At 36.2% G+C, this 24995-nt stretch overlaps 1 protein-coding gene across 3 annotated transcripts in view; it reads right to left on the bottom strand.

The window, feature by feature from the left end:
* Positions 1 to 24555, bottom strand: part of LOC138176028 (semaphorin-3C) — a 202034-nt gene extending 177479 nt beyond the window's left edge. The window contains exons 1-2 of one of the 3 annotated variants that reach the window (XM_069106756.1): positions 23260 to 24555; positions 21320 to 21467 (exon numbers count right to left, since the gene is read on the bottom strand). In XM_069106756.1, the coding sequence (XP_068962857.1) occupies positions 21320 to 21422 (103 nt within the window). In that variant the 5' untranslated portion in view covers positions 21423 to 21467; positions 23260 to 24555. The remainder of the gene's footprint in view (positions 1 to 21319; positions 21468 to 23259) is intronic. The other 2 variants (XM_069106757.1, XM_069106755.1) reach the window with 2 other exon arrangements.
* Positions 24556 to 24995: the final 440 nt, after the last annotated feature.

The following is a 24995-nucleotide window of genomic DNA, read 5'->3' as shown; positions in this document are numbered from 1 at the left end:
ACTCACTGGCCAATCAAGAAGTATCTACTGAAAAACAAGCCTCCCACCCCAGGCTTCAGGTGCACTTTAGCCTAGGGGCAGGGAAGATTTTCCAAATTTGCATTCTCATTACAGATGCTTGAAAAAGATACCTATAAATATTGAAGAATGACTGACAAAAATTCCTGAGTGAAGACTGAAGCACCCTAAACTCTAACTTAGGAAATATTTAACAAAATAAAGAAAAACACAACAGAATAGATAATGTTAATTTGTAGTTTTCTAAGTCAACATGTTTTCTGCAGGGATCTGATTTTATTTGAATTTGACACCACTGACCTAGCCTGATAGACTCAGGATATTTTTCTGTCTGTTTTAAAGCTATTATTTCACACAGACACAAATATGTTAGGCAGAAGACAGGCATATAACTAAATAGTTTCTCCCTCATTGGAGTAAGAATACTCTATAGCATCTGTGACTTTTCCCTTATACATTTCTAAAAAACACCGTCTTCCTAAAATATGAAATGATTAATGTAGAGTTCTAGAGCTGGAAAGGACCTCAGAGGTTATCTAATCCAACTGCCTTATTTACAGATGAGGAAACTGAGGCCAAGGGGGGATAAATGACTTGCCCAAGGTCAGCCAGGCAATAAGCATCAGAGGCAAGATTTAAACACAAATCCTCTTTCTACTGTCTCCCTCCACTGTATCATTTGACTGTGGTCAATACAGTAAAGCCAATACATCATTAAATGGATTTATTACTTGCAAATAGAATTTCTGGAATCATTAATGTCATACATAAATTTCATTGTCTGAAATTACATGGCATTTCAAAGAATAACTGAATTTTCAGTAGCATTCCTTAAAGTACCACATTTCTTTAATGTGCCCATTTAAGCAGACTTCATGTATTAAGGCAAAGATGCAATTGATTCAATCATCCTGAATGGTGGCAGGAAGCATGGCTTTTAACAGAATCAGCTTAAAAAAAGAAAACAAAACAACTGTATTCCCATTAAAAACTGTCAAATATCTAAGCTAAAGATCTGCTGCTCTCCATGCCAACTCAATCCCATGCCTGGCCCCTAAGAGTAACATTTTGAAACCTTGCCAAGCCCTTTGCTTGAAAATAATATCTTAATTGGTTTCTACTAATAAAATTTAAAATGTCCTTTTGGTGAAGATAGTGTATTCATTGTTTTATTCCAGTTTAACAGTCTAGTCTCTCAGAATGCTCTAAATAGTGTTTGGGGGTATGTGTGGTAGCAACGCAGGAGCCTGAATTAAGAGAGAGAATCAGTGTGTGAGTTATTTGAAGCAACAACAAAGAAAGGGATAGACGGGCTCACCGTAAAGAATATATTTGTTTCAAGTTTCCTATATAATTGGAATGAGACTGGTTACTTCATATTGTTTTATGACTATTACATAATAGATGAAAGCTCTGTGTAAGCCCAAGTGGATCATGTTTAGAAAATGTTACTCTGTGTGTGTGTGTGCTGATGCCAAGTTTCAATTACCCAGTAATTCAGGTCAAATTAGGGCACATAATAGGGATAATCCAAGCTGTAATGTTCCATTTTTGTTTCAATCATGACAAGTGGCTACCTAGATGGAATCAGATTAACGACTTGGCTTCAACTATGGTCATCTAAACCTAGACCAATGATTTCTGTAAGGGGTTGCCAAAAGCTAGCCTCAAATATAGTCAGTAGATGGGGAAAAGTATACTGAACTGGAGATGAGAAGGCCTGGTTTCTAAGCCAAGCTCTGCAATTAACTAGCTGTGTGGCCTAGGCAAATCGCATCGTCTTTCTACTTTGGTTTCTTCATCTTGAAGACAAAAGGGTTGGACCAGGCGATTTCTAAGGTCCTGGCTAGCTCTAACCTATAATTTTATAAAAATTTCATGAAATGTAATGCTTATTTGGAATCACCTAGAAAGAGGAATAGAGGCAGGAAAAACAAAATCTGCCAAATTGTTCTTCAAATATGGACAGAGAGACCTGGGAAAACTAGAAAAGTAAAATCTGTGTTCCTCACACAATTGATTTTTTTTGTTTGGATGTTTATTTATGTCTTTTCAAAAGTAAACTTTGACAGAATCTCACACTCAAAAGGAGTAATCAAAAAGAACTCTAGTTCTTTTTTTCTTTACAAAAAAACCTTTAAAATTAGAATTTAGAGAATTTTTAAACTAGCTTTAGAATGCTTATTAGATAATAGCACCTACAGATATAATATTTTATTAGAGGGTTTTTTTTTTCTGGGACCTCATTTTCTTCAACTCTAAAATGACAAGATAGTCTCATGCACATTAGAGCCATGAGATTTTATGACCGAATACTGCTAATAAATAAAAGAAGGCAAGATCAACTATGGGAGCCAAAATTTAGTCAGAGGATCCCCAGGAATATGAAGAATTCCTACAGCCTTGGGTAGGCTCGAGGGTGAGAATGTAAGAGGGAGACTTTGGTGTTGGAAAGGTTGATGAGGAATTTCAAAAATACTCCCTTCAACATCCCACATGCCCCCAAAATGTCCCTTTTTTTGGTCAATAATCCTTCACATTAGTCTCCTAGGTAATTTGTTTCACTGCATTTTCTCTCTGATTTTATTGTAGTTGTTTTTCCATGTTCTTACAGCACTTAACCATTTATAAAGCACTTTTAGTGCAATAGTTCTTTGATGGCAATCTGATAAATATCATCACTATTTAACAGAAGAATAGCAAGTCTTACTGAGCTGATACCTTTAGAGAGAGATTCAGTGGGTAATGAAACCTGGCCTCCTTGACTCCAAGTCTCATACTATTTCTGCTACACTAAGTTTCTGCATAAATAACATTTTTACCAAAAAAAAACCCAAACCCTTTATATATAGCCAATGGTTTTGGAACACTTCAGTGCCCTACAACAGGGGACTTCTGTGTTTTATTAGATAATACTATGCTGCTTGAGAACTATGGCTTTAAAAGCAGTCTTTCTGGCCTCTAGGATTGCTCACTTATGCTATCATATTTGCATACAACAAAGAAAATCTTTGAAAGATTAGAACAGCAATTGTTCTCTGTTCCCTACAACTCAGTTTTCAAATTTATCTCATCAATTCTATGGGGTGATTATGGCCATTTTAAAAGTCATCACAATGGGTACTAGCTAAACTTCAGTAGTAAGTTGATGCTTTCATTTGTTCCCCCTCATGACTATTTAGAGGAAAGAAGATACTGTCAATGCTATGTAAAGTCTGTACACTGTGGAATTAAAGAAGAAAGCTCAAATTCCATATGAATTCCCTTTTAAATATTTTATTATAAAAATAAGTTATAATTAAGAGAGTGGGATGAGCGAAGTTGTTACCTACCTAACAGGATCCCTCAACTCGTACAAGAGGTAGAACTTGAACCCAGATCTTTTGGCTCCAAGTACCTTCTTCTTTCCACAATTTCCTAAAAGAATATCACTGGATGTGTATTCTAATGACATGTTTAAATCCTGGTTCTGCCACATACTGTGAGGCTACAAGACAGTTATTCTTTCCCAGACAGCAAGAAAGGAAGAGTACAGCACTGAAGACTTAGAGCTGGAAAACGTCTTAGAGATCACGAACTTTAATATCATTCTACAGAAAAGGGATCTGGGGTCCAAAGGGATTAAGTAACTCACCCAATGTCTCACTGCTTGTAAGTGTCTGAAGAAAGATTTACACCCATTCTGAGTACATTGCTCTATCTACCAGACCAAGCTTCCTCTAAGTGAGGATAATAAAAGATGTTGATAGTCTAGAATCCAATTGGGAAGAATCTAATTAGATAAGGCCTGAATTCAGTGCCTGCCTCTGACACATGCATGGGTAGACAACAGTCTGAAAAAGATACTGGGGCCTTAGTAAACTGCAAAGTTGATATGACGGAATGATGGGATATAAAAGCCAAGCAACCAACACTTATCTTTTACTGTATTAAGTCAGACAATAGCTTCTGGGAATGAGCATGTGAGAATCACACTATGTTCTACCTTGGTCAGAACATATGGCAATACTGTGTTCCAAGATGGACATTACTTTTTTCTTTAGCAACATCACTGATAAACTGGAGAATGCCTAGAAAAAGAAAATAAGAAGGATGCTGTGCCTTTAGTATATGCCATGTTACTGATTACCGATTGAAGAAACTAGAGATTAATCTGAAAGACTCAAGAAAATAGAGAAGACTAGTGATGACAGTTTTCTGTAAGAACTTGAAAGACTGTGTTTGTCCCAAGACAGCAGCAGCAATGGTTGGAAGTTACACAAAGGTTATTTGGGCTCAATGTCAAAAAACAAACAAAAAACCCAACTCCTTAACAATTAGAGCTATCTGAGATTTAAAAGAGCTGACTTGGAGGTAAAACTGCTATTACTAGGAAGTACAGTGTATAGAGTGCCCAGTCTGAAGTCAGGAAGACTCATCTTCATGAGTTCAAACCTGGCCTCAGATACTTTAGCTGTGTGACCCTGCATGAATTACTTAACCCTGTTTGCCTCAGTTTCCTTATCAGTAAAATGAGCTAGAGAAGGAAGTGACAAACCACCCCAGTGTCTTTTCCAAGAAAACCCCAAGTGGAGCCAGAAAGAGTTGGACACAGCTGAAACAAACTAAACAGCAACAGAACACTTCCAGAGTGTTGACAAAATCCTGTCCATATCTTATTTGATCCTCACAACTATATGGGTGAATGGCATTAGAAGCAGTTAGGAGGCATGGTGGATAGAGCACTGGACCTGGAATCAGGAAGACCTGAATTCAAATGATACAAACACAATCTCTGTTTACCTCCATTTCCTCAACTGTTAAGTAGGGAAATAATACCACCTACCTTGCAGGGTTGTTGTGAAGATCAAATGAGACAGCATTTGCAAAGCATTTATTGCAATGCCTAGCATGCATTAGGCACTATATGAATACTATGATTATTGTTATTATCATAAGTTCCCCTTTACTGAAGAGGAATCGGGGCTTCCTCAACCAGTGACTATCTGAGATGGGTATCAAACTGGGGTCTTCCTGACTTTGAGTCTTCTTCAATGGAAGTCTTCATGCAGGCTACACAACCACTTGTTAGGTATGGTACAGAAGATATTATTTTGGGAATTTGAGATGGGAAGGCAAGGGTTTCTTTAATTTGCAATCTGATCTCTATGATTCTGAGCCCATTTTCTCATTTGGAAAGTGAAAGAAGTAGACTATGTAACCCCTGTCTTCCCTCTCTGCTCTAAATAGTGGGGACCTATGAGAATCATAATACCTACCTAGCTAACGGGGTTGCTGTAAAAATGAAATTTATTTAAAGCACTCCATGTCTGAGCTGCTGTTATTATGCCGCATAATAATCTCTACACTTCCTGGAAATCTCCAAAACTATCCAATGGGATGACAATATCTAATTTTAATCCACTAAAAAATTGAAATTCTTCTATGGGATCCACTCTGGAGTTTTACATGATAGCTTTGGACTTATTTTGTTTGGCTCTAGACCCTGACAGAATTAAACATCTTTTGGTGTAACAAAGATCTCCTCTCCCACTTGCCAGCTACTATTTATGTCTGATCTTCCCCTATTAGAATATATGCTTCCTGTAGGCAGATATCAACTTCTTTGCTTTTATCTGTATCTTTAGCACTCTTTGTGTATACTAGCCATTAAAAATTGCTTTATCTACCTATCATTGGCAAATGCTAAATGTATGTAGTAAATACAATGTGCTTGGTGGAATTAAAAATGCATGGAACATGGTAGATAAATTTGGTTTCTTGGTCTTAACACTGCCTATCTAGGCTGTGTCCTTATAAACCCTTTTTGCTTTAAGGTCCTCTGACATTGAGAGATTGACATTTCTCTTTGGTATTCTGGCATCTAAAGAGTAAAATGACTATGCTCTCCATTTCTGACCATAGGTGATAAGAGCAAAATAAGATTCTAGTATCTGCCTTACAGAATTACCAAAGTCTGCACATAAGTCTATCAGTTCGTTTAAACTCAACTTTGTAGAGCATGATTTAGACAGATTTTCAAAATAGTAAAACTATTACCAACCCAAAACAAGTATGCTAATATTCATTTATGTTTATACATTCAACAATCACTTTTCTTTTCTGTTAAATGAGCTGGAGAAGGAAATGGCAAACCATTCCAGTATCTTTTGCGGAGAAAACCCCAAATGGGGTCATGGAGAATCAAACACAACTGAAACAACTCAATGATACAATTCAGATTAACACAGGAAGAGTAGAACATATCCTAAGAATGATTTTTTTAAAGAAAAAAAAATGAGTTTTACTTGGTCTAAAGCATCTCATTGTTCCATATTTTCATTTCGAGAATTAAAAACCTAAGGGAAAATAAAGAGCGTCTGCTTCCTCTGGGTCTTTAATTTTATGCAGAGTTAGAGGTTTGTCATTAATTAGACCAGCAATCTTACATTCAGACAATGATATCTAGCCATCCCTTTTCAAGAAGGTAGTTTAGTAAAGCAATAACTGGATAATTAGTTAGATAGGATATTTCAAAAGTTTATTGTAAGGAGTCCCACTAAAACCCAGTCAGCTGGTCCTCTTTAGCCCTTTTACTGGGTAAAATCTCAAATACGAAACTACAAATCATTTAAAACTGTTTCCCACTTAGCAAGTACTCCATAATGTGCTTAAATCAGTTAATAAACTGAATGCTACAATATGGAATTTTAATTAGGAAGTTACTTTTTTAAATTGGTTATAGAATGCAGACAAACTCTATATTCATCAGAGCCACAACTTGCTTAACAGGAAACTTACAAGAGTAACAAGGGAGAAAAATCATGTCATATAGATTGAAAATAAGAAAATAAAATCTACATTCCAACAGGGAAGTGAAAATATAATAGTAAATTTATTTTTGTGGAAATTAGTGATCAATTAAAATGGGTAATTTTTATGGTAATTTTGTTCTACATGCCACTAATTTAGAATGGGGTATAATAAGAGAAGATGTGGGCAGCAAGGGGTCACCGTGGATGGGCTACCAGGCCTAAAGCCTGGAATACCCACCTTCCTAAGTTGAGATCTGGTCTCAGACACTCACTAGATGTGTGACCCTAGACAAGCCACTTAATTCAGTTTGTCTCAGTTTCCTCATCTGTAAAATGAACTAGAGAAGGAAATGGCAAACCACTTCAGTATCTCTGCCAAGAAAACCCCAGTTAGAGTCACGAAGAGATGGAAAATGACTGAAAAACAACAACATAAGAGAAAATGAGCTCATCATCAGCCATTTAAATGTACTGGTTTGTCTTTGGAAAAGATGGCTTTTCTTTGAATTTACTGAGTGACAGCTGTGTTCACTGTATATAGTCATGACCAGATCCTAGGGAGTTATTCTCAATCTATCCCCACCCCCATTTCCCAGTCTTGAGTTGGCCATCAAGTTGCTATGTATCCCCAATCCCTCATATGTCATATGGAAATAATAATAATAATGATAGTCATAATATTCATGGGTATTTTGTGAGGACCATACATGATAACAAATGTGAAAGTTCTCTTAAGATGTGTTTTGGGGAGACCAGATCTGTGATTTCATTGTCATGGGTCAGAGTGAGGAAACTCTGTCCACCAATGCAAAGATGCATTTGCTCTTCAACTTAGGTAGGGCCTTTGATAATTGCTGCAAGTTTAAGTGACTTCCCCTGAATCACAGAGGCAACAAGTGTCAGAGGCAGGCACTGAATTCAGGCCTTCTTATATCCAAGGACAGCTCTCTATTCATGGGCTGCCCCTTTATATGTATTTAAGAGGCATCAAACACTATAAAATTATTATTATTATTTAAAAGCAGATCCTACCCCATGGCAACAGAAGAGAACAGGGTTTAGTGTTTCTGAAACATTGCATACCCTAAGAAAAGAGCAATTTAACAGGGAGTAAGTGCCTAGAATAACAATCCGTGAACTGGGAGCCTGGCCACTACTTACCACCCATAGAAGGGGAAGGTCAGTTTCAGTTTACTCATCTATATCTGGTTGGGGGAAGAAAAGACTGATCATCCCAAATTCCACTGGAACCCTCCTGCTTTAATACACTGTGATTCTAGAGTAATTCAGTTTGCCACAGAGTTCACACTTTCACAGGCAGTGCTACCCTCCAGATAGCCAGCCCACAGCATAACATTTAGCTTCTACTTTTTTTAGTCTCCACTTACTGCCAACCATTACTATGGTCTAGAAAAATGTCTGTTTTTGTTCTTTGTTCTAAAAGTCTTTGTATTAACAACAGGGAACAAAAAAGGAGACACAAATACAAAGACAGAAAGCAAAGGGGGGCTGGAACGAGTGCCCGTTAACCACAGTTCTCTATAATTGTAACTTGTTAGTGTAATGGAACTGAAACCAAAATGATACCTCTTTATACCTTGTTATGAAAAAGATGTTCAGGAAATGGAAAAATTGGGAGTGTGGCTCAGTGCTATATTTAGTTAGCACTGTAATGGTATCCACCAAAAAGTACAGTCAGGCCAATTCCTGCTCCTGCAAAGGGAATGAGTATGCTATATTAAATTGTGAAGACACACCCTTTCCAGAGTTGGCATGGTGCAGAGAAGATGGACAAAGGATATCACTATGCAGTAACACTGTACCTGTGCACACACTCAGCCACGTAGCCCCTAAAAGAAGCTGTGGCCAATGCTGTATCAAGGACAACCATAAGGATATCCGGGGACACAAAAGTGTAAAAGCTTTGCCAGAAAAAACAGAGGGCACAAGTTCCAAAGATGCAATTCATCCCTAAGGAACAATAATTCTCAAGGTGAGGCAGGAAAGGATTTCCTCTAGCTTTATTTTTAAAAAGGCTTGATTACTCTAAGGGGACACTAACTCAGAGGCCTTTTCAGTGTGAGTGTGTGTGTGTGTGTGTGTGTGTGTGTTTGTGTGTGTGTGTGTGATGGACCTCTTGGCTATCTGATGAAACCTATGAACCTCTTCTTAGAATAATGTTTTCAAATGTCTATAATAAAAGACACAGGATCCCAAAGGAAACCAAGGGGTAATGAAAAGGAAGATGTATTTTTTCCCTATCACATTCACAGATGCCCTTGAAATCTATTGCTAAGTTAAGAAGAAATTTGGTGGATAGTTGACCTGTCAAGCACTGTCTAGAGATGGCTCGACTTCAATAATCACTTATTAAGCATTTACTATGTGTTGTGATAATTAGATTTTTTTTAAATGTATGGACTGTCAATCACAGCCTAGGTACAGTATAGAAAATAAGAGATAAACCAAAGGCATTATTGCAGCTAATCATCAGGCAGCCAGGTAGATAAAGCTTTGAGCCTGGAGTCAAGAAGACCTAAGTTTACATATGGCTTCAGACACTTACTAGCTATATTTCTGGGCAAGTCACTTAGCCTCTGTTTACCTCAGTTTCCTCTACTGAAAAAAAATAGGGATGATAATAGCACCAACCTCCCAGGCTTGTTGAGAGGATCAAAAAAGATAATTGTAAAGCAGATAGCACAGTAGCTAGCAAATAGTAGGTGACATAAAAATACTTATTCCCTTCCCCTTTATTCACCTTAATTTAAAAAAAAAAGATATACATTTCTTTCTATGTATATTCTAAGTCAATAACTGACAAAGTTCCTTGCAACATGCCCATACATTTAAGAAAAATATATTGCAATTTGTGAACAGAGTTGTATAAGGCCTTTAGCACCATCTGACCTAGTCTATCTCTATTAGTTTATTATCTCTATCTCATTCGTTAATAAAAAAAATGAATTATTTGTTTAACAGAATTTCTTTGGTGGTGGAAATATGGATGCAATCAAGAAGAGAGATAGATATGAGTGCATATTTCAGTAGGAATTTCATATCACAGCATCATTTGATGGTGTAAACTGCATTCATTATCCATTAAGAAAGCTGACCTAAGTCAACTATAACTTTGATTTGACATCTATTGACAATATTATTATTTTTATTTTCCTAAAAGTCTTTACTGAAAAAAATCCAGAACCTTCCATCATTCCTATAGTTAATAATTATTTCAGTAAGAAAGCTCTTTCTAATAACTGACACAAAGTTGATCTACTAAGATGCACATCCATGAATCCATAGCTTTCACTATAGAAGACACACCAATAAATAGAAAGTGACAGGGGACTTTATTTCTTAGAAATTTTCTCATCAAATGACATTAATATATCTGAAGCACTTTGCCAATCTGAAAGCACTATGCAAATGTGAGCTATGACCTTTTGTGCCAACTGCATTTCATAATATCATGTAGTATTTAATTAGCATTTATGTCATTAGCTTAATACTGCTCATCTTTAGTCTCCACTTTGAAGAGTCTCAACTCATACCTGCCATCATTACAAATCCCTACTTCATATTTCAATTAAAAAACCATGTAGGGAGCATTTCCAGAAGCATTGCCCTGGCTACCTTTACAGAGATTGATGGTTTTACTCAAGGCAACCTTACAAGTACATTCGCTCTCTCAAAAGGAACACAAAAAGTCACTGCATCAACACAAGTTTTACTGAGAGCAAAATGTTTCAGTGGATTCAATGCAACCACAGTGGGTATTCTTGAAGATAAATGAAGAAATCGAGAACAATTGCCTTTTATCTCTTGGATGATGACAAGAAAAACTGTATTCACCAAGCATGCCTTGTAATGTTAATGTAACCAAAGTTAATAAAAAGGTAATTTATTATTTTGAGTTTATTGTTCCAGTGACAATTCATCAGGTTTTTTTTTTGGGGGGGGGGGTGGATTGTGCTCACTAGGCAACTAGAGTCCTTTGCTGTGTAATTAAAAGCAAGGAAAACTTCTTGCCTAATGAAGCAAATAGTGAAAGACAGTTTTCTAAAATTCCATTTATGTTTCAATTGATATGGCACCCATGACCTCTGAGATGGTAGCCAAATTTAGTTATGAAAGAATGGCAGGTGGTAAATAAAGAAGGAGAACTGGAAAGAAAATTTTTTAAAAATAAAGGAAGAAATGACTTCAACTGCTGTAGAAATACATTGTGGACCCATCTTCCCTAGCTCCTCCACTGTTTTAACTTCAAAACCTACTATAATTTATTCTTGTCTTCAGAATAGTAGAGCTATGAACACAGAATCATAAAATTCAACATGAACTGATTTTCCAAACACAATGTTCTCTAAGAAAAAAAGCTCTCTAACCCTTTAGAATTCTCTACGTATCTTTTCCATGAATACTTTCATGTGTTTTCAACAACCCACTCATCACTTAAGGTTTTCTTTTTCAGTTTTGCTTAGGGGAAAGGTTGCCAAAGTATCCATTAGTATTCCAGTGAACATCAGGTAACACCTATACATGAACAACCCACACACAGAGAGGTGGAACCAATAATTTAGGAACATTTTAAATGCCAAGAAAGTTTTGTTGAATACAGTTCTTAAAGAAAAACAAGAATACACAGTTGGACCTTCTCAAGTCATAAGATTAGTATTTTTAGATCCCTCTATAAGACACATGGATATTTCAAAGTAGTTTATGACCAACAAAAACTCAAAATAAAGCCATGAGTGGCAACCAGCCCAATGATAACAATGATTAAAATGAAGATATGTTTGAAAACAGCTACCACCAAAATAAATGCTCATTATTTAAAGTTTCATTTGGGTTATAATGGCACTGCTAAATAAATTCATCTTAGTATTTTTGTGAGGTTTACGGCCATAATGTGATTTTTGTCAAAGTAGAAGTTATCCACATAGCATAGATATTGACAAAGGGTTTTGGATGTTTTGACATCTACTGGGTTATATGTTAAGTTCCCCAGCTTCTAGATCTAGTTCTGCTCTTTACCATATACTATTTTATCTACACAATGTCAAAACGTGCGAACGACAAGGGAAGATTATTCATCTTCACAGTATCTGCTCTTATTTTCTAATATTCCATTGTTCAGCATTGTATGGAGAAATCAACCGAATGATTTCTAGCTCTTCGTGACTCCATTTGGGATTTTCTTGGCAAAGACACTAGAGTGGTTTGCCACTTCATTCTCCATCTCATCTTACAAATAAGGACACTGAGGCAAGCAGGATTAACTGATGTAGGGTTGAACAGCTAGTAAGTATGTGAGGTCAGATTTAAACTCAGGAAGATGAGTCTTCCTGACTTAGGCCCTATGCTCTACCTACTGTGTCACCTAGCTGACCCTGTCTCTCAAAGAGAAGCCCCTTTTAAAGTAGTAAGATAGTATGATTGCAGTGAGTATATAAATTTTATCATTTCAGTCACAGAGAAATGACCTTTATTACAGCAGAAATAGAGATAATTTTAAAGGATTGGCAAGCCTTATTAGATTTCTTAAAGACGTGTGTAGGTGTGTGTCTATACACATGTATATGTATGTATGTGTTTATATACATACATATATATGTGTATATATACACACATATATATGTGTATATATCAGATTTGAAATGTGATTGAAAATTATTTATATAAACATGTTTAAAACACAGGACTAAGAACAATACTAAACATATAACAAGTGCTCACAGGTATCTTTCCATGAATTGATAGCACATAAGTCATATGAATAATTGATATGAACAATTTTTGAAATTCATTCATTTTAAACCTCTTTAAGAACTTATTTTAAGTTACCTGACCAGTGCAATATATAACTTATAACTGCTAGGGTAAACATTAGAATACAAAGTAGTTACAACATTATAGAGGACATTAGAAGGAGCCTTAGAATGAAAATTAATATACTGTATTATATCCCTGACTTTGCCACTAGCCACTGTAGAAGTCACCTTGGGCAAGTCAGGCATCCTCTGTTTCTTCATAAGTAAAATGAGTGCATTGGCACAGAATTCTAAGATCTCTTCCAGTTCTAAAATCCTATGTTTCTTGTTATCCTATACAACAGCAGTAAGGAACTCAAGCCTTCCTTGTAATTCACACTATTATTTGAGCAAGAATTCGTTTTTTTTTATGTGTTCATTTCAGTTGTTGAAAAGACACTACATAATATCTAATATCTAAGCTTATTCAAGGTAGAAACTATGTCAAGTTTCACCTTTTTCTAATGCCAAACAGTGCTTTCCATATATAGCAGGTGGTTAATAGATACACATTTGTTGTTGTTGAATTTAATATGCTATTTAATAGTTAGCATTTTGCTAACCTCCCAAGTAAAAGAGATGAATAAGAATTTAAGGCAGGCAGATAGGCAACATTTATTGAGGGACTATTGTTTGCCAAACACTGGGGATACAAATACAAACAAAAACCAAGATAATGCCTGACCTCAAAGAATCTAAAGTCTAATAAGGATTACAATTCTATTACAATTGGATTACAATCACCATCTCTAAACTTCTCTTCCACTCTAAATCTGAGACCACAACATGAGTCTCTGCAACAACACTGAATGACAAACCATAAAATCGGTCAGCCAGGGGCTCTTCAGCTCTCTTTATTAGCCCAAGAGGAGCAAACACATGAATCCAATTCTACAACTTGTAATTCTGTCAGAGGATTAGGAGAAATCCAAGTTATGGTCTAATGAGAGACACTGCAAAGAATCTTTAGGAAATGCTCTTTTGTGACCAGTTTAATTAAAATGTGTATTTCTCTGTTAATTTGGAACCCCAACTTGCTTCCAAATGTGAGTTTCTGTTTAATTTCAAAATAAAATCTTTTAAGTTGTAAGTGAAAAGGGACTTCAGATGTAATGTGAGTATCTTATTTCATAAAGTTGCATTCTGATGTCCAGAACAGAGAGGTGACCCTTTGTTCTCAAAGACTGTGCCAGAAAAGCACAACCTCTGGTAGTTTCTATCCAAATTGGCGCAGCTTTGAGTATGGGTACAGTGGAGGATGGTATGTCTGAGGAAGAGCCCAAGTTCAGAGATGACCATCACTAGTTCAGGTACATTGTGATGACTCTCTTGCTCATAGCAGTTAAGTCCTAAACCCTCTCCAATCTCTGTATTCCCTATGTGTTGGTAATCTCATCAGCTCACACGGGTTTAACTATTATCACTATGCAATATGTAGATTCCCAAATCTACATATCTAGTCTCCTACCTAGATATCCACCAGGCATATCAAGTTCTCTCAAAGACTAAAATCTCAATTTCAAAAGCACTGGAAACAGTAACTCAAGATCTTTCCCTCCACACCTACAGGGGCTCCTAACTTCCTTGTTTTTAGGGAGGGCCCCACTATTCTTTCAGTTTCCCAGGGAAGCACACTTGGAGTCTTCCTCAACTCTTCATTTTCAGTCACTCTTCATATCCAGTGAACTGTTACAAAGGCATCAGCCACATTTCACATTTGTCCTTTTTTGTCAACATACAAACCATAATTCCTCTAATCATGACCTTCATTTCTCACCTGGACTATTGAAATAGACTCTTTCTCCCTGCACCCACACTGATTCTGATTCTAATCTTCACAGTTGCCAAATAGGTATTCCTAAAGTATAAGTCTGGCCGTGTCAATCCCTTGCTCAAGAAACTATTGTCTATTGCCTTTAATAAGAGTACTGCTCTGTTAAGCTTTTAAAACCCTTCATTCACTCTATGGTTTCTGTCTATCTAATCTCATTAATTGCACAGTAATTCCCTAATTAACTGTATACTGCCACCAAACTAGTCTGTTTGGTGTTGTCCTGCCTTAATGCCTTTAGGCTGTGGCCCCTATGATCTATACAGTCATTTCCACCTCTTGGAAGCCTCAGTTCATTCAAAGTTCAGATCAAGTGCCCCCTCCAAGACATTGTTCCTAATTATCCCAGTCATCAGAGCAATGTCCTTCTGCCTCTCACTACAAAGAAACACTCACATATTTCCTTTGTATGTAGCTTGTATTTGTCTATGCACACATTCCTTTCTTCCATAAAAAAAAAAATTCTTTGATAGACCAAGAACGTTTCATTTTTGTCTCTATATCCTCAGCACCTAATACAGAGTTTGCCATGTAGTACACAATTAGTTAGTTTCTTTATTTAAATTGAAGATCATCTACTAAATAATGGACCAGGGGAAATATGGATTTTTGGACAAGGCATTCAGACTAACAAAATTAAGAATCCTGAAATATTTTACAAAATGAAGAGAGAAAGACCTACAGGGACAGAAGTGCCCCAAAATCATAATGCTACTTTAAGGCAGTTGAGAATAGAATTCCGAATGAGTCATTGCTTTTAGACTACACTACTCTGGCCCCTTAAGTAACTATTCATTCAGAGGAAATCAAAATAAATTTCTCTTAAAAAACCTCCAATGACTTCATACACAAAATTTATAGGAAATCCCAAGATGCATGATAAGGTGTTTTCAATTAAATTATGATTTAGTTCACTGAGAATTGTTTAGAATAAGATTAAAGGAACTGCCTTTGACTTTCAATAAAATTTTTCATGAGTGATAGGCATAAACTTTGTTTTGAATTACTGATCTCATGATGATGGAGACATGTAGACAATGGATACTTTACATATCTCTTCAATAAAAAATGCATCATGAACACACTTGTATTTCTAAGGAATTCAGAAGTGAGTCAAGAAGAGAAGCTGGAACATAGTAATATAAATCTCTCTTAGTTTTTAAATTTCTTTTCATTCCTTATTGCCAGGAATGATTGGGACTAAAACATTATGTATCACTACTTGGTCAACTCATCATTTGCAAATAAAATTTAAAAAAAAACAATGAATCAAAAATAACTATTTTTCTCTGGTTTCAGGTGATCAAGGGATAAATACAATTTACTGCATAGGGAACGATAAATATCCAACTTTTTATTACTCTGGGATGTACACGTGGTCTAAACCTCATTTATTTATATTCCTCTTACTTTCTTCCATAATTGAATTTAATCTAGTATGAGTTTAATACTGAACAGATTCAACATAAACTAAATACAGTATATCTGTAATATTTATGCAAAATAAGCAGTAGTAGAGAATGAACATATAAAAAGAAAAGAACAATCTTGTGCCAACTATTTTTTTAGGATCCATCCAAGAATATTTCAACAAAAGTGCTTAACTTTTTTTTCCCAGAAATTAAGAGAGATTTTTTTTGAGTCAAGTTTGAATTGTAAATGTAACAATTACTAGTAGCAAAATAGAAAGGAATGTAGACATTCCTTCTAGTCATAAATGCTATTCATGGTAGAAAAATAAATTGCAATACTTTTGTTTCCAAAAATAATTTACCACATTTTAGAATAGAAATATGATCTAAATACTATAATTTAAAAACCACACAGAGAAGAATAGATAATTCTAGTGAACTTAAGATGAATAGAAAATGTTTTCAAATACTTGGCCTTGTTTGTAAAAAAAATTTTCAAGCTGAAGTGAAAGACTGCTGGCTCTGGAATTGAATTTAGGTTCAAATAACATCTCTGATACTTGCTCTCTGGGTGACCTAGGTCAAGTTACTTAATGTTTCTAGATCTGTTTCCTCATATGTAAAATTAAATAGTTGAATTAAATGGCCTATGAAATCACTTTCTCTTCAGATGCATGATCCTACAATCCTGGTTTTTCAAGGGAAATACTCCTGGATGTTCTGTCAATACTTTAAACTCAACTGATCTAAAACCAAAATCATCACTCACTAAAAACAAAACAAAACAAAACAAGCCACCTCCTCCTTACTTACATATTTCCCAGAAATAGAGGTAGAGAGTGTGAATAAGTGGTCCTGGGAACTGATATCCCAGAGCAATTCCCTACTTTGGGAGAAGAAATTCACTACTCAAGAGAGCATCCAAGGTGATATGTAATTTCAAGACTTTTTCAAAAGGTCTAGAAGTTGGAAAAGGAAGAAAAACGTGGTTACAACAGGACTAATCTTACAAGGACAAAATAGCCTGGGAAACAAGAAAAAAGTTATACATCATCACAGAGCAACAGAATTGAATGACCATCTAGGAATTCCTAGTAAGCAATTATATGGCAGAAGCTACCTACCCATCTCACAGGATTGTTGTAAAGAAGGGGTTCTCTAAGCCTATAAATGTTATATGAATGTAAGTTGTGGTGAGAGGCATATTCTGAAAGGTTTGCTTCAGCCCACAACTTTCATTTTCTGCCTAGGTTGTAACAGTGATCTGGCCAAAAAAAAAACAAAACATTTCTTAGCTTATACTACTTCTTTTCACATACCACATGATCAAGTCAAACCCAACACATATTGAGTTTTCCTAGTTTTGACCCACTGTTGCTGCCATTTTTGAAGTATGGAATGATTAGTTCCCACTCATCTCTCTTTTAAAATGTATACCTACTCACCATTCACAAAGCCTAGTTTAAATACTCTATAGAATATACCTTGACCTCAATCAAAACCCCTCTCCTACTGGTGAAGTTCCCTCCTGTAAACTGCCTCAACACTTTGGTTGGTACCTTTCTTATTCATGTGACTATAACACAAAGTAAATTTATAGATGCATTACTTGTCTTTGTGAGTACTGGAGAGTCAGAACTTTGAGGACACTCAATAATGCTAAGTAGACAGTAAGTGCTTAAGTGATATTTGTTTAATATCATATTTAGCCAGAATCAGAGAGAATTGTAGGACCTTCACCTGTATAGAATCAAACTTGTGGAAGTTATACCTGCTAGAGGATATTTATTCTCCCTTTTTGGAACTTCTGGGGAAACAAACAGGCAACATCCTGTTTTTCCTGTCTTTTGGTATGGTGTGACAAAGACTGTAAATGAAAAATGTGGAATTCAGCCAAAGGTTGCTGTCCTCCCTGCCCTTCTTCTCCACATACAAATACCAAATAACCAGTCTGACTGATTCACTACCCCACCTAAAACTGATCAAATAAATTGTTAAGCAATTATAAAATGCATATAGAAAGTACAATATTTGGAAATCAGAGGAATGAGAGTCAAAATCCTGACTTCTTGGCTTACTAAGTGACATTATGCAGACAATTATTTCATTTCTCTGTTCCACATTTTCCCCATTTGCAAAAATAAGGGGGTCAGATTAGGTGATCATCAAGATTCACTCCAGGCTCTTGGGAAATCATTAACTACATACTAAGTTTGTACTGATTGAATATCTCTTAATAGAGATTACTTAGTTGGTACAAGTGTAAACTACTTAGGGCAGGAGTGCTTAAACTGAGATCCAAAGACATAAACATGGATTGATTTCAGGGAAATCCATGAACTTGGATGGGAAAAGAAACCACAACTTAATTTCCCCAAGCTAAATGAAATTTGGCATTTCTTTCAATTATGAATTAAAAGAAATCATTCTGAGAAGTGTCCTTTGGCTTTACCAGACTGCTAAAAGTGTCCATGACTCATATACAGACAAAATGATTGAAAACTCTTGACCTCCAGAAAATCTTCATTGTGAATTCTCCCATAATAAAGTTTAATCAACAGAAGCTTTGGCTAGTACAATAAATACAAATGCCCATAAGAAGCCAAATTAAAAATGTTAGGTGCCCAGTAAAACATAACATGTCAAGTTATTTTTAATCAATCATCTATCTCCTAATGCCCCCCAAAAGATCTGCAGTTCTGTGTGACAGCAACATGTCATTTGTTTCATTCACTATAGAAATGATAAATGTTTCACATCGATCTATGGTTTATCTAGTGTTGGGCTGTAGTAGAGAAAAAGATAGGAAGGAGTCTTACAAGGTGTCAGCATGTGGAGATAGCCAAGAGACAAGGTGATAAAAAGGAAGCTAAGACCAGAACAGAAAGAAAGGAAAGAAATCATGGGGTGGAGATAAATAGGGAGAGGGAGGATGGAAGTGATGATTCCCTTCTCAACTTGATTCCTTCATCACCTTTCTTTCCCTCAAGACTTAACCCAGCTATGAAATTGCAGTGAAGTAAGGCAAAAATTGTTAAGAATCAGAAAACTTAGGTTGAAATCTCAACTCAAACATGGACAAGATGTATGAACCAGATCAAGAACTTCCATTCCCTCAACTGTAAACTGGGAATAATAATAATTGCATTGTTTACTTCACATTGCCATTGTTGGCAAATCAATTTACAAATGTCAAAGTAGTGTACAAATGTGTGTATACAATCATATTATACTAAATACATATGCAATATACATATGTATCCATATACATACAAACACACATAGATATGGATTTAAATATATCCACTTGATGTCTTGAATTCCAAAAGGTTGGGGAATTTGCATATTTAAGCAACACATATAATAAACAGTAAAAGGAAACTTGAAATAAGACATTGATAGACAAGTTAATATTTTAAAACATCATCTATCTGACCACTTACTATGGAATTTTGAGATTATCCCCAAGAATGACAATAAAGTCATGTAAGGTAAAACACAACTTGCTTTTCATAGGGAAGAGTGATAAATTCACAGAAGAAAACTGTAACATAGAAGTTACTTTACATAGTACCACTGGAGTAGAGGGAAAACTGTGCCATTTGGTTGTACCCTTTTTTTCTTGTACCTTTGCCAAATGTTGAATGCACTTCAGTAGCTACTTTTTTTTTTTTTAGTGTGATGCAGTTGTATCTTTAATAGGTGAGTTTTTCTCCACTGAAGAATTCCTCTGAAATACTGTTTTTGGACTGACAGTCTTTCAACAAAACTTTCAGGAAAGCACAGTCCTAGCAGCTTGTTGTTCTTTGAGATCAATACTTTATACTATTATTCCATTATTCTGAGACCATGTATTTTTAGGACACATATTCTCGAGGAGGAATTTATTATCAACAAGAGAGCTTTTGAAAATAGTTTTCGAAATATGGCATTTTAAAAACTTCAATATCACTAAGCTCTTTTTGTTAACATTCTTCACATCACCTAAAAGAAAATTGGCTCCAAAGAATTCTACCACTTACCTTGCCCGATGTTCAAAGTGCAGTGCATTTATAGATACTATAGATTCAATTTTTCCTAATACTCAGATAAGAAGCTTTCTATAATATAAATTAAAACACACTTGCTCAAGGTCAAACAGCCAGTATCTAGCAGAGACAGAACTTGAACCCTGGTATTCGTAACTCCAGTGGCAGCTCCCTGTCCTCTACTCCTGCTTACCTCTCAATCTTCTAATCTTGAAGGACAAAAAGTCATGGGTTTTAAGAAGGCCTGGAGCACATTAGGATTGCAGTCTAGGCATTAATGGTTAAATAGGTTTCCTACAATGCCTTAATATGACCTTAGCTAAATTACTTAGCAACTACAAATAATGATGGAAAAAATAAATAATAGGAATTCAAATGAAGTAAACATTAAGTGCCAGTCAATCTGCTATTTGAAATTCAGGATAGCTAACCATGCCAGAAGATACATATACACCACAGGGAGGAAGGAGAGTACATTCTCAGTCAAAAAATAATATAAATGGGGTGGGGAGGGAGTAAATTGGTCCAGACAACATTTGGGTTTAAGCAACAATGAAATGGTGTAGAGAGAAGTAATAAAAATACAAATGAAACTGACTGGCTGAATGGCCTCTCTCATCCATCTCTTATTGTATCCATTTATTTTCGGTTAGATGACTCACCAAAATCACCCTTTGCAAATGGTTTGAATTGTACACAATAAGAGTTCATGCATACATTTGGCAAGCCACTTGTTCCAAGGGTATTATTCCCTTTAACTTTGTGAACACAAATTTCTCCCAAGCTTCTGAAAAATACATTCTGAGACAATACCAGTGAAAATCATGGTTCCAACTACAGTCTCAGGTCCTTTTTAATTCAATGAAGGGCTTTTAAATTACCTCAGAACAGTTTGGGGAATAAAAACCAAAACTGATTGAGGCCATTTTCAGCAATTAAGTAACATACTTTTATCTCTACTGGTTATGGATGCTTAAAAGTCTCAAGAAGCATTTCTGAACAAAACCACATGAATGTTAAGACCAAATATTTTATAGACCTGGACATTGGTTTTCCATAGATTATAAACTTCAAATGTAAATTGTATACACTAATTCTCTAAAACATTTATATGTACAACTTGCTCAAATATAACTTTGATTATATATATAATCAAATATAAATATAAATATATATAAATATATTTATATTTAAATGTATTTATAAAAATAAATATAAATAAAATATATATATAATCAAATATAAAACACACTATAATTACAATAAGTTTTACACAAAATGTTCCCCTGTAAGAAAAATTTGAACAAAACTATTATCAAATAATGCATTCCCACCTTATTAAATTCTTAATCATTGACACAGTATAAGAAGGAACAAAGCCTTAAAATAACATTTACTCAGGAATGTTTATCTTCTTTCTTACCATTGAATGTTAAATAAACTCTTGCCTGGGGCTGTGAAGATCCTTTTACACAGCCAGAATAAACAAATGCCCCAATCAACACTTGGATTGCCAGAAAAGTCATCTCTTCAAATCTGCAATTTAATATCCAAGGGAAAAAAAAAAGCTCCTAAGAGAGAAAAAGAACAAATTCATTACATTTTATCACCTGTCTCAGGTAAACAGAAATATCAAGAAAGAATTTTGCCTTTTATCACCACCACCAATATACTTGAACAGGAAGGAAATAAACAGTAGGAGGTGCTGTTTTTTTGATTTTCCAACCAATTTCATAGATTTAGATCTGAAAGGTATCTTGGAGGTTATCTTATACAACCCTTTCATTTCACACATTAGGAAATAGACTCAGAGAGATTAAATGACTTCATTTTTTAAAAAATCACATACCTAGAGTTGTAAAGAACCTCAGAGACCATCCAATTCAACCCCATCATTTTACAGAGCAGGAAACTAAGGCCAGGGAGATTAAATGATTTCCTCAGGATCACACAGATGGTATGCATAAAAAGTGAACTTTGAACTGATCTCTTCTAACTCCAAAGTCAGTGATCTTTCCACTGTGACATGCAGTCTCTCAATGAAAATTTGAATTTGGTTAGACTTAGGTCAGGAACTTATTCAATTACAATATCAAGACCACCTGAGGAACTACTTTCATACAGAAAAGCTTTATTTGAGTCAAGTCACCTACTTGAAAAATTGTCATGCTATTGTTAAAGCAAAGGAGAAAGGGCACAAGTAAATGAAAAACCCATTTACTGGGCCAAAAATAATCTATTCTTTCCATTATTCACACACCTACAAATATACTCACATGTGTGCGTAGCTACTTGAAAAATAATTGAAAATGGTGCCAGCAGAGGAGAATTAATAATTAAAACCTGACTTTCCTAAAAGAAAAATGGTTCAGAATAACATTTGTACTTATGGAGTTATCTCTCAGTAGAGCAGTTGAATTTCAAATGCACCATCATCTGTACATACCACTTATACTACTTACATGTTACTACATTTGAATTGCTGTCTCCAGAAAGGGGATTCCACTGTATATGCAATACTTGGTTTTAGGTTTACACTAACCAGTTAACAACCAGCTCCCAATCATGACTACACCAGTTGTTGCAAAATGTTGATACAGCCAGTCTTGGGCCAGATTCAAGAGGATGACTTAGAAGTGAGCAAGTCAATGAACCATAAAATGCAGACCACACAGTTATGATAAATCACACATGATGTAGATTGCTCAAATTCTCACAAATAAAAAAAAGAGAAAGAAAAGAAAGTCGACTAAATCTGATAGTTACTTCTTCTTTGAGGTTCAAAGCAGGGAGACATCAACTTATCTTTGAGTTCTGGGGAACAAATGAAGATCAGTTAAGGTATAGGGCTATTACCAAAACTGACTAGAACACCTGCGGCTCCAATTAAAAAAAAAAAAATCCTAGACAGCAAAAGGAATCCCCTCTATTTTGGAATAGCCCGCTGCATGATTTCAGAGTTTGCTAAGTAATACAATTAGACAACGCAGCTTGGCTAGAGATTATTTTTAAACAGGTCACCGCAATTCTGATACTCAACACCATGTTGCCGCTTTAAAATCCACCACTAAGCTTTCAACATAATCCTCTTCAAAGTAAGAACTGCTATTAAAGTCTGATAAGATCACTCTGTCAAGCCAAAACAAAATGGGCAATCATTTTGAACATGTGATTTTTAACAGATGCTATAGAACAGGTCTCTCACAGAAGTCCTAGTACAAACAGTAAGAAGAATGTGGGGTGCCTTCATTTTCTTACCCATAGACGAAGGCAACTATAGAACTTCTGCTGCTGAATCTAATTGAGGAGAAAAATCTCAAGAGAGCACAGTTTCCCCCCACCCTGTTTCTCCAGCCTCCTCACCTCTTAATCCTAAATTAATTCCCAGTGAAGAAAATTGATTTTCTGGGTGAATTTCCTTTGGCAATTGGCTCTCTGGTTTGGCAGTTTTCACAGTTAAAGTCAACGTAACAGGAAAGGAGAGCACAACTCAATAAGTTGCCTGGCTTCTGTCCTGTTCAACACTAATAATAAATACGCATGCCTGTCTTAAGTCATTGACATGATCACTAACCTCCCTCATGCGTGTCCCAGAGGAGGGAAACCGGCCACAAAATAGAGAGAGTCCTATATCTTGGGTCAATGTGTCACATTAAAAGGAATGCGAGTGCGTAAAAGCAAGATAGAGCTGAGTACCCCAAACTCTATTTCTCCCCTAGACAGTGATGTTAGAAGTAAGAGGCTGAAATCTAAGTGACTTGTACGCGATTTCCACTAGCAACCGATATCTCACCAGTATTCCACTCTACTGGTAAGAACTCATCCCGGGGGTTACATTTGCTGCCTTTTTAGGTTTTTCACTCATCCCGATCTAATAACAGTGGGCGGGGGAATAAATGAATCGAGGAGAAAGAATCATTTCGTGTCCTCTCTCAGCCTTTCTTTCTTTCTTTTTTTTTTTAACCACTTAACTTTAAGCTGCCGCTGCAGGCAGGTGTCATATCCCAAAGAAACAGTCCCTGCCAGACCCCAGGCTAAATCCTTCCTGGCCAAACCTCAGGGGCTCTTAACTTAATGGAGCAGGAGGACATGGCCTTGTGGAAAAGCAAACAAAAACAGAATATTAAGTAAAAAGTTACACTTTCCTCAATTCGCAATACTCCAGAGGACAGCAGCCAACTTACCCAGCTTGGAGGAAATCAACCAGCCAAAGTCATCAGTGTCCCTCCTCTGGCTTCTAGCAGCCGGTGGCTTTATTCCTTTTTCTTTCCTTCTTAAAATTTTTGTTTATTATTTTTAACTAGAAAGCCTTAATTTCCCAAGTGTGTCAGTCGCCAAATTCTTCCCTCCGGGTAGTCCGAGTTTCTTTGTAAATCAATCCTCAGGGCTTTCTCCACTGCGCCGGCACTCGGAGTCCTCTCTATTCCTCAATTAAGCACCTAAAACTGAATGGAAAGTAGCTGAGCTATGACGGTGAAAGCCCTGGTTTCCAATTACATTTACCCCTGGAGCTGGTCCTACTTGCCTCCAGTACCACGCCGCGGCTGAGCCCTGCATACATCATTAGCTGAGCAAATAGGGGCTGCATCTCATAACTAATGTATAAGCCACACCCAGCGCTCAGGAGAGGAAGAAAGACCATGACTGAGGGAGGCAGCCAGAGGGGGCGGGGGAAGGGGTGGGGAGCAGCATGCCCAGAGAATGGGCTTCCGTCAAAATCCAGGAATGTGCTACACAGAATAAAGAGACCTGCTGAAAACCTTCGTTTGTTTAGCAGTCTGCAATGGGAAGGAGAAAAAAAAAAACTTGCCGGGTGGGCTCAAGGGATTTTGTAGCATCCAGGCAGAGCTTGGAAAGCTTGCAGACTTTGCTTTTGCCTGAGCTGTATTAAAGTGCAGAGCAGTTTTGCCGGGGAATGATCTCATCCTTTTAAGGCAAAGACATGTGTGTTTCAGAAGCGTAGGCACCACCACCCCCCTTTACTTTTTTTCCCCTGTAAAACCTTCTGGACCCAGCCAGGAAACATCCACACTCTTGCCCGAGAAATCTATTCCCGTTTTTAATGGGTATTGTTTCCTATTGCTGTTTGCCTCGCAGAC

This window comes from Petaurus breviceps, unplaced genomic scaffold (assembly GCF_028583685.1).
Source record: "Petaurus breviceps papuanus isolate PSGF00001 unplaced genomic scaffold, PetGlider_PUasm1.0 80, whole genome shotgun sequence".
NCBI lineage: Eukaryota > Metazoa > Chordata > Mammalia > Diprotodontia > Petauridae > Petaurus > Petaurus breviceps.
Note: the sequence above shows the minus strand (reverse complement) of the source record. Positions and strands in the feature narration are given on the sequence as shown.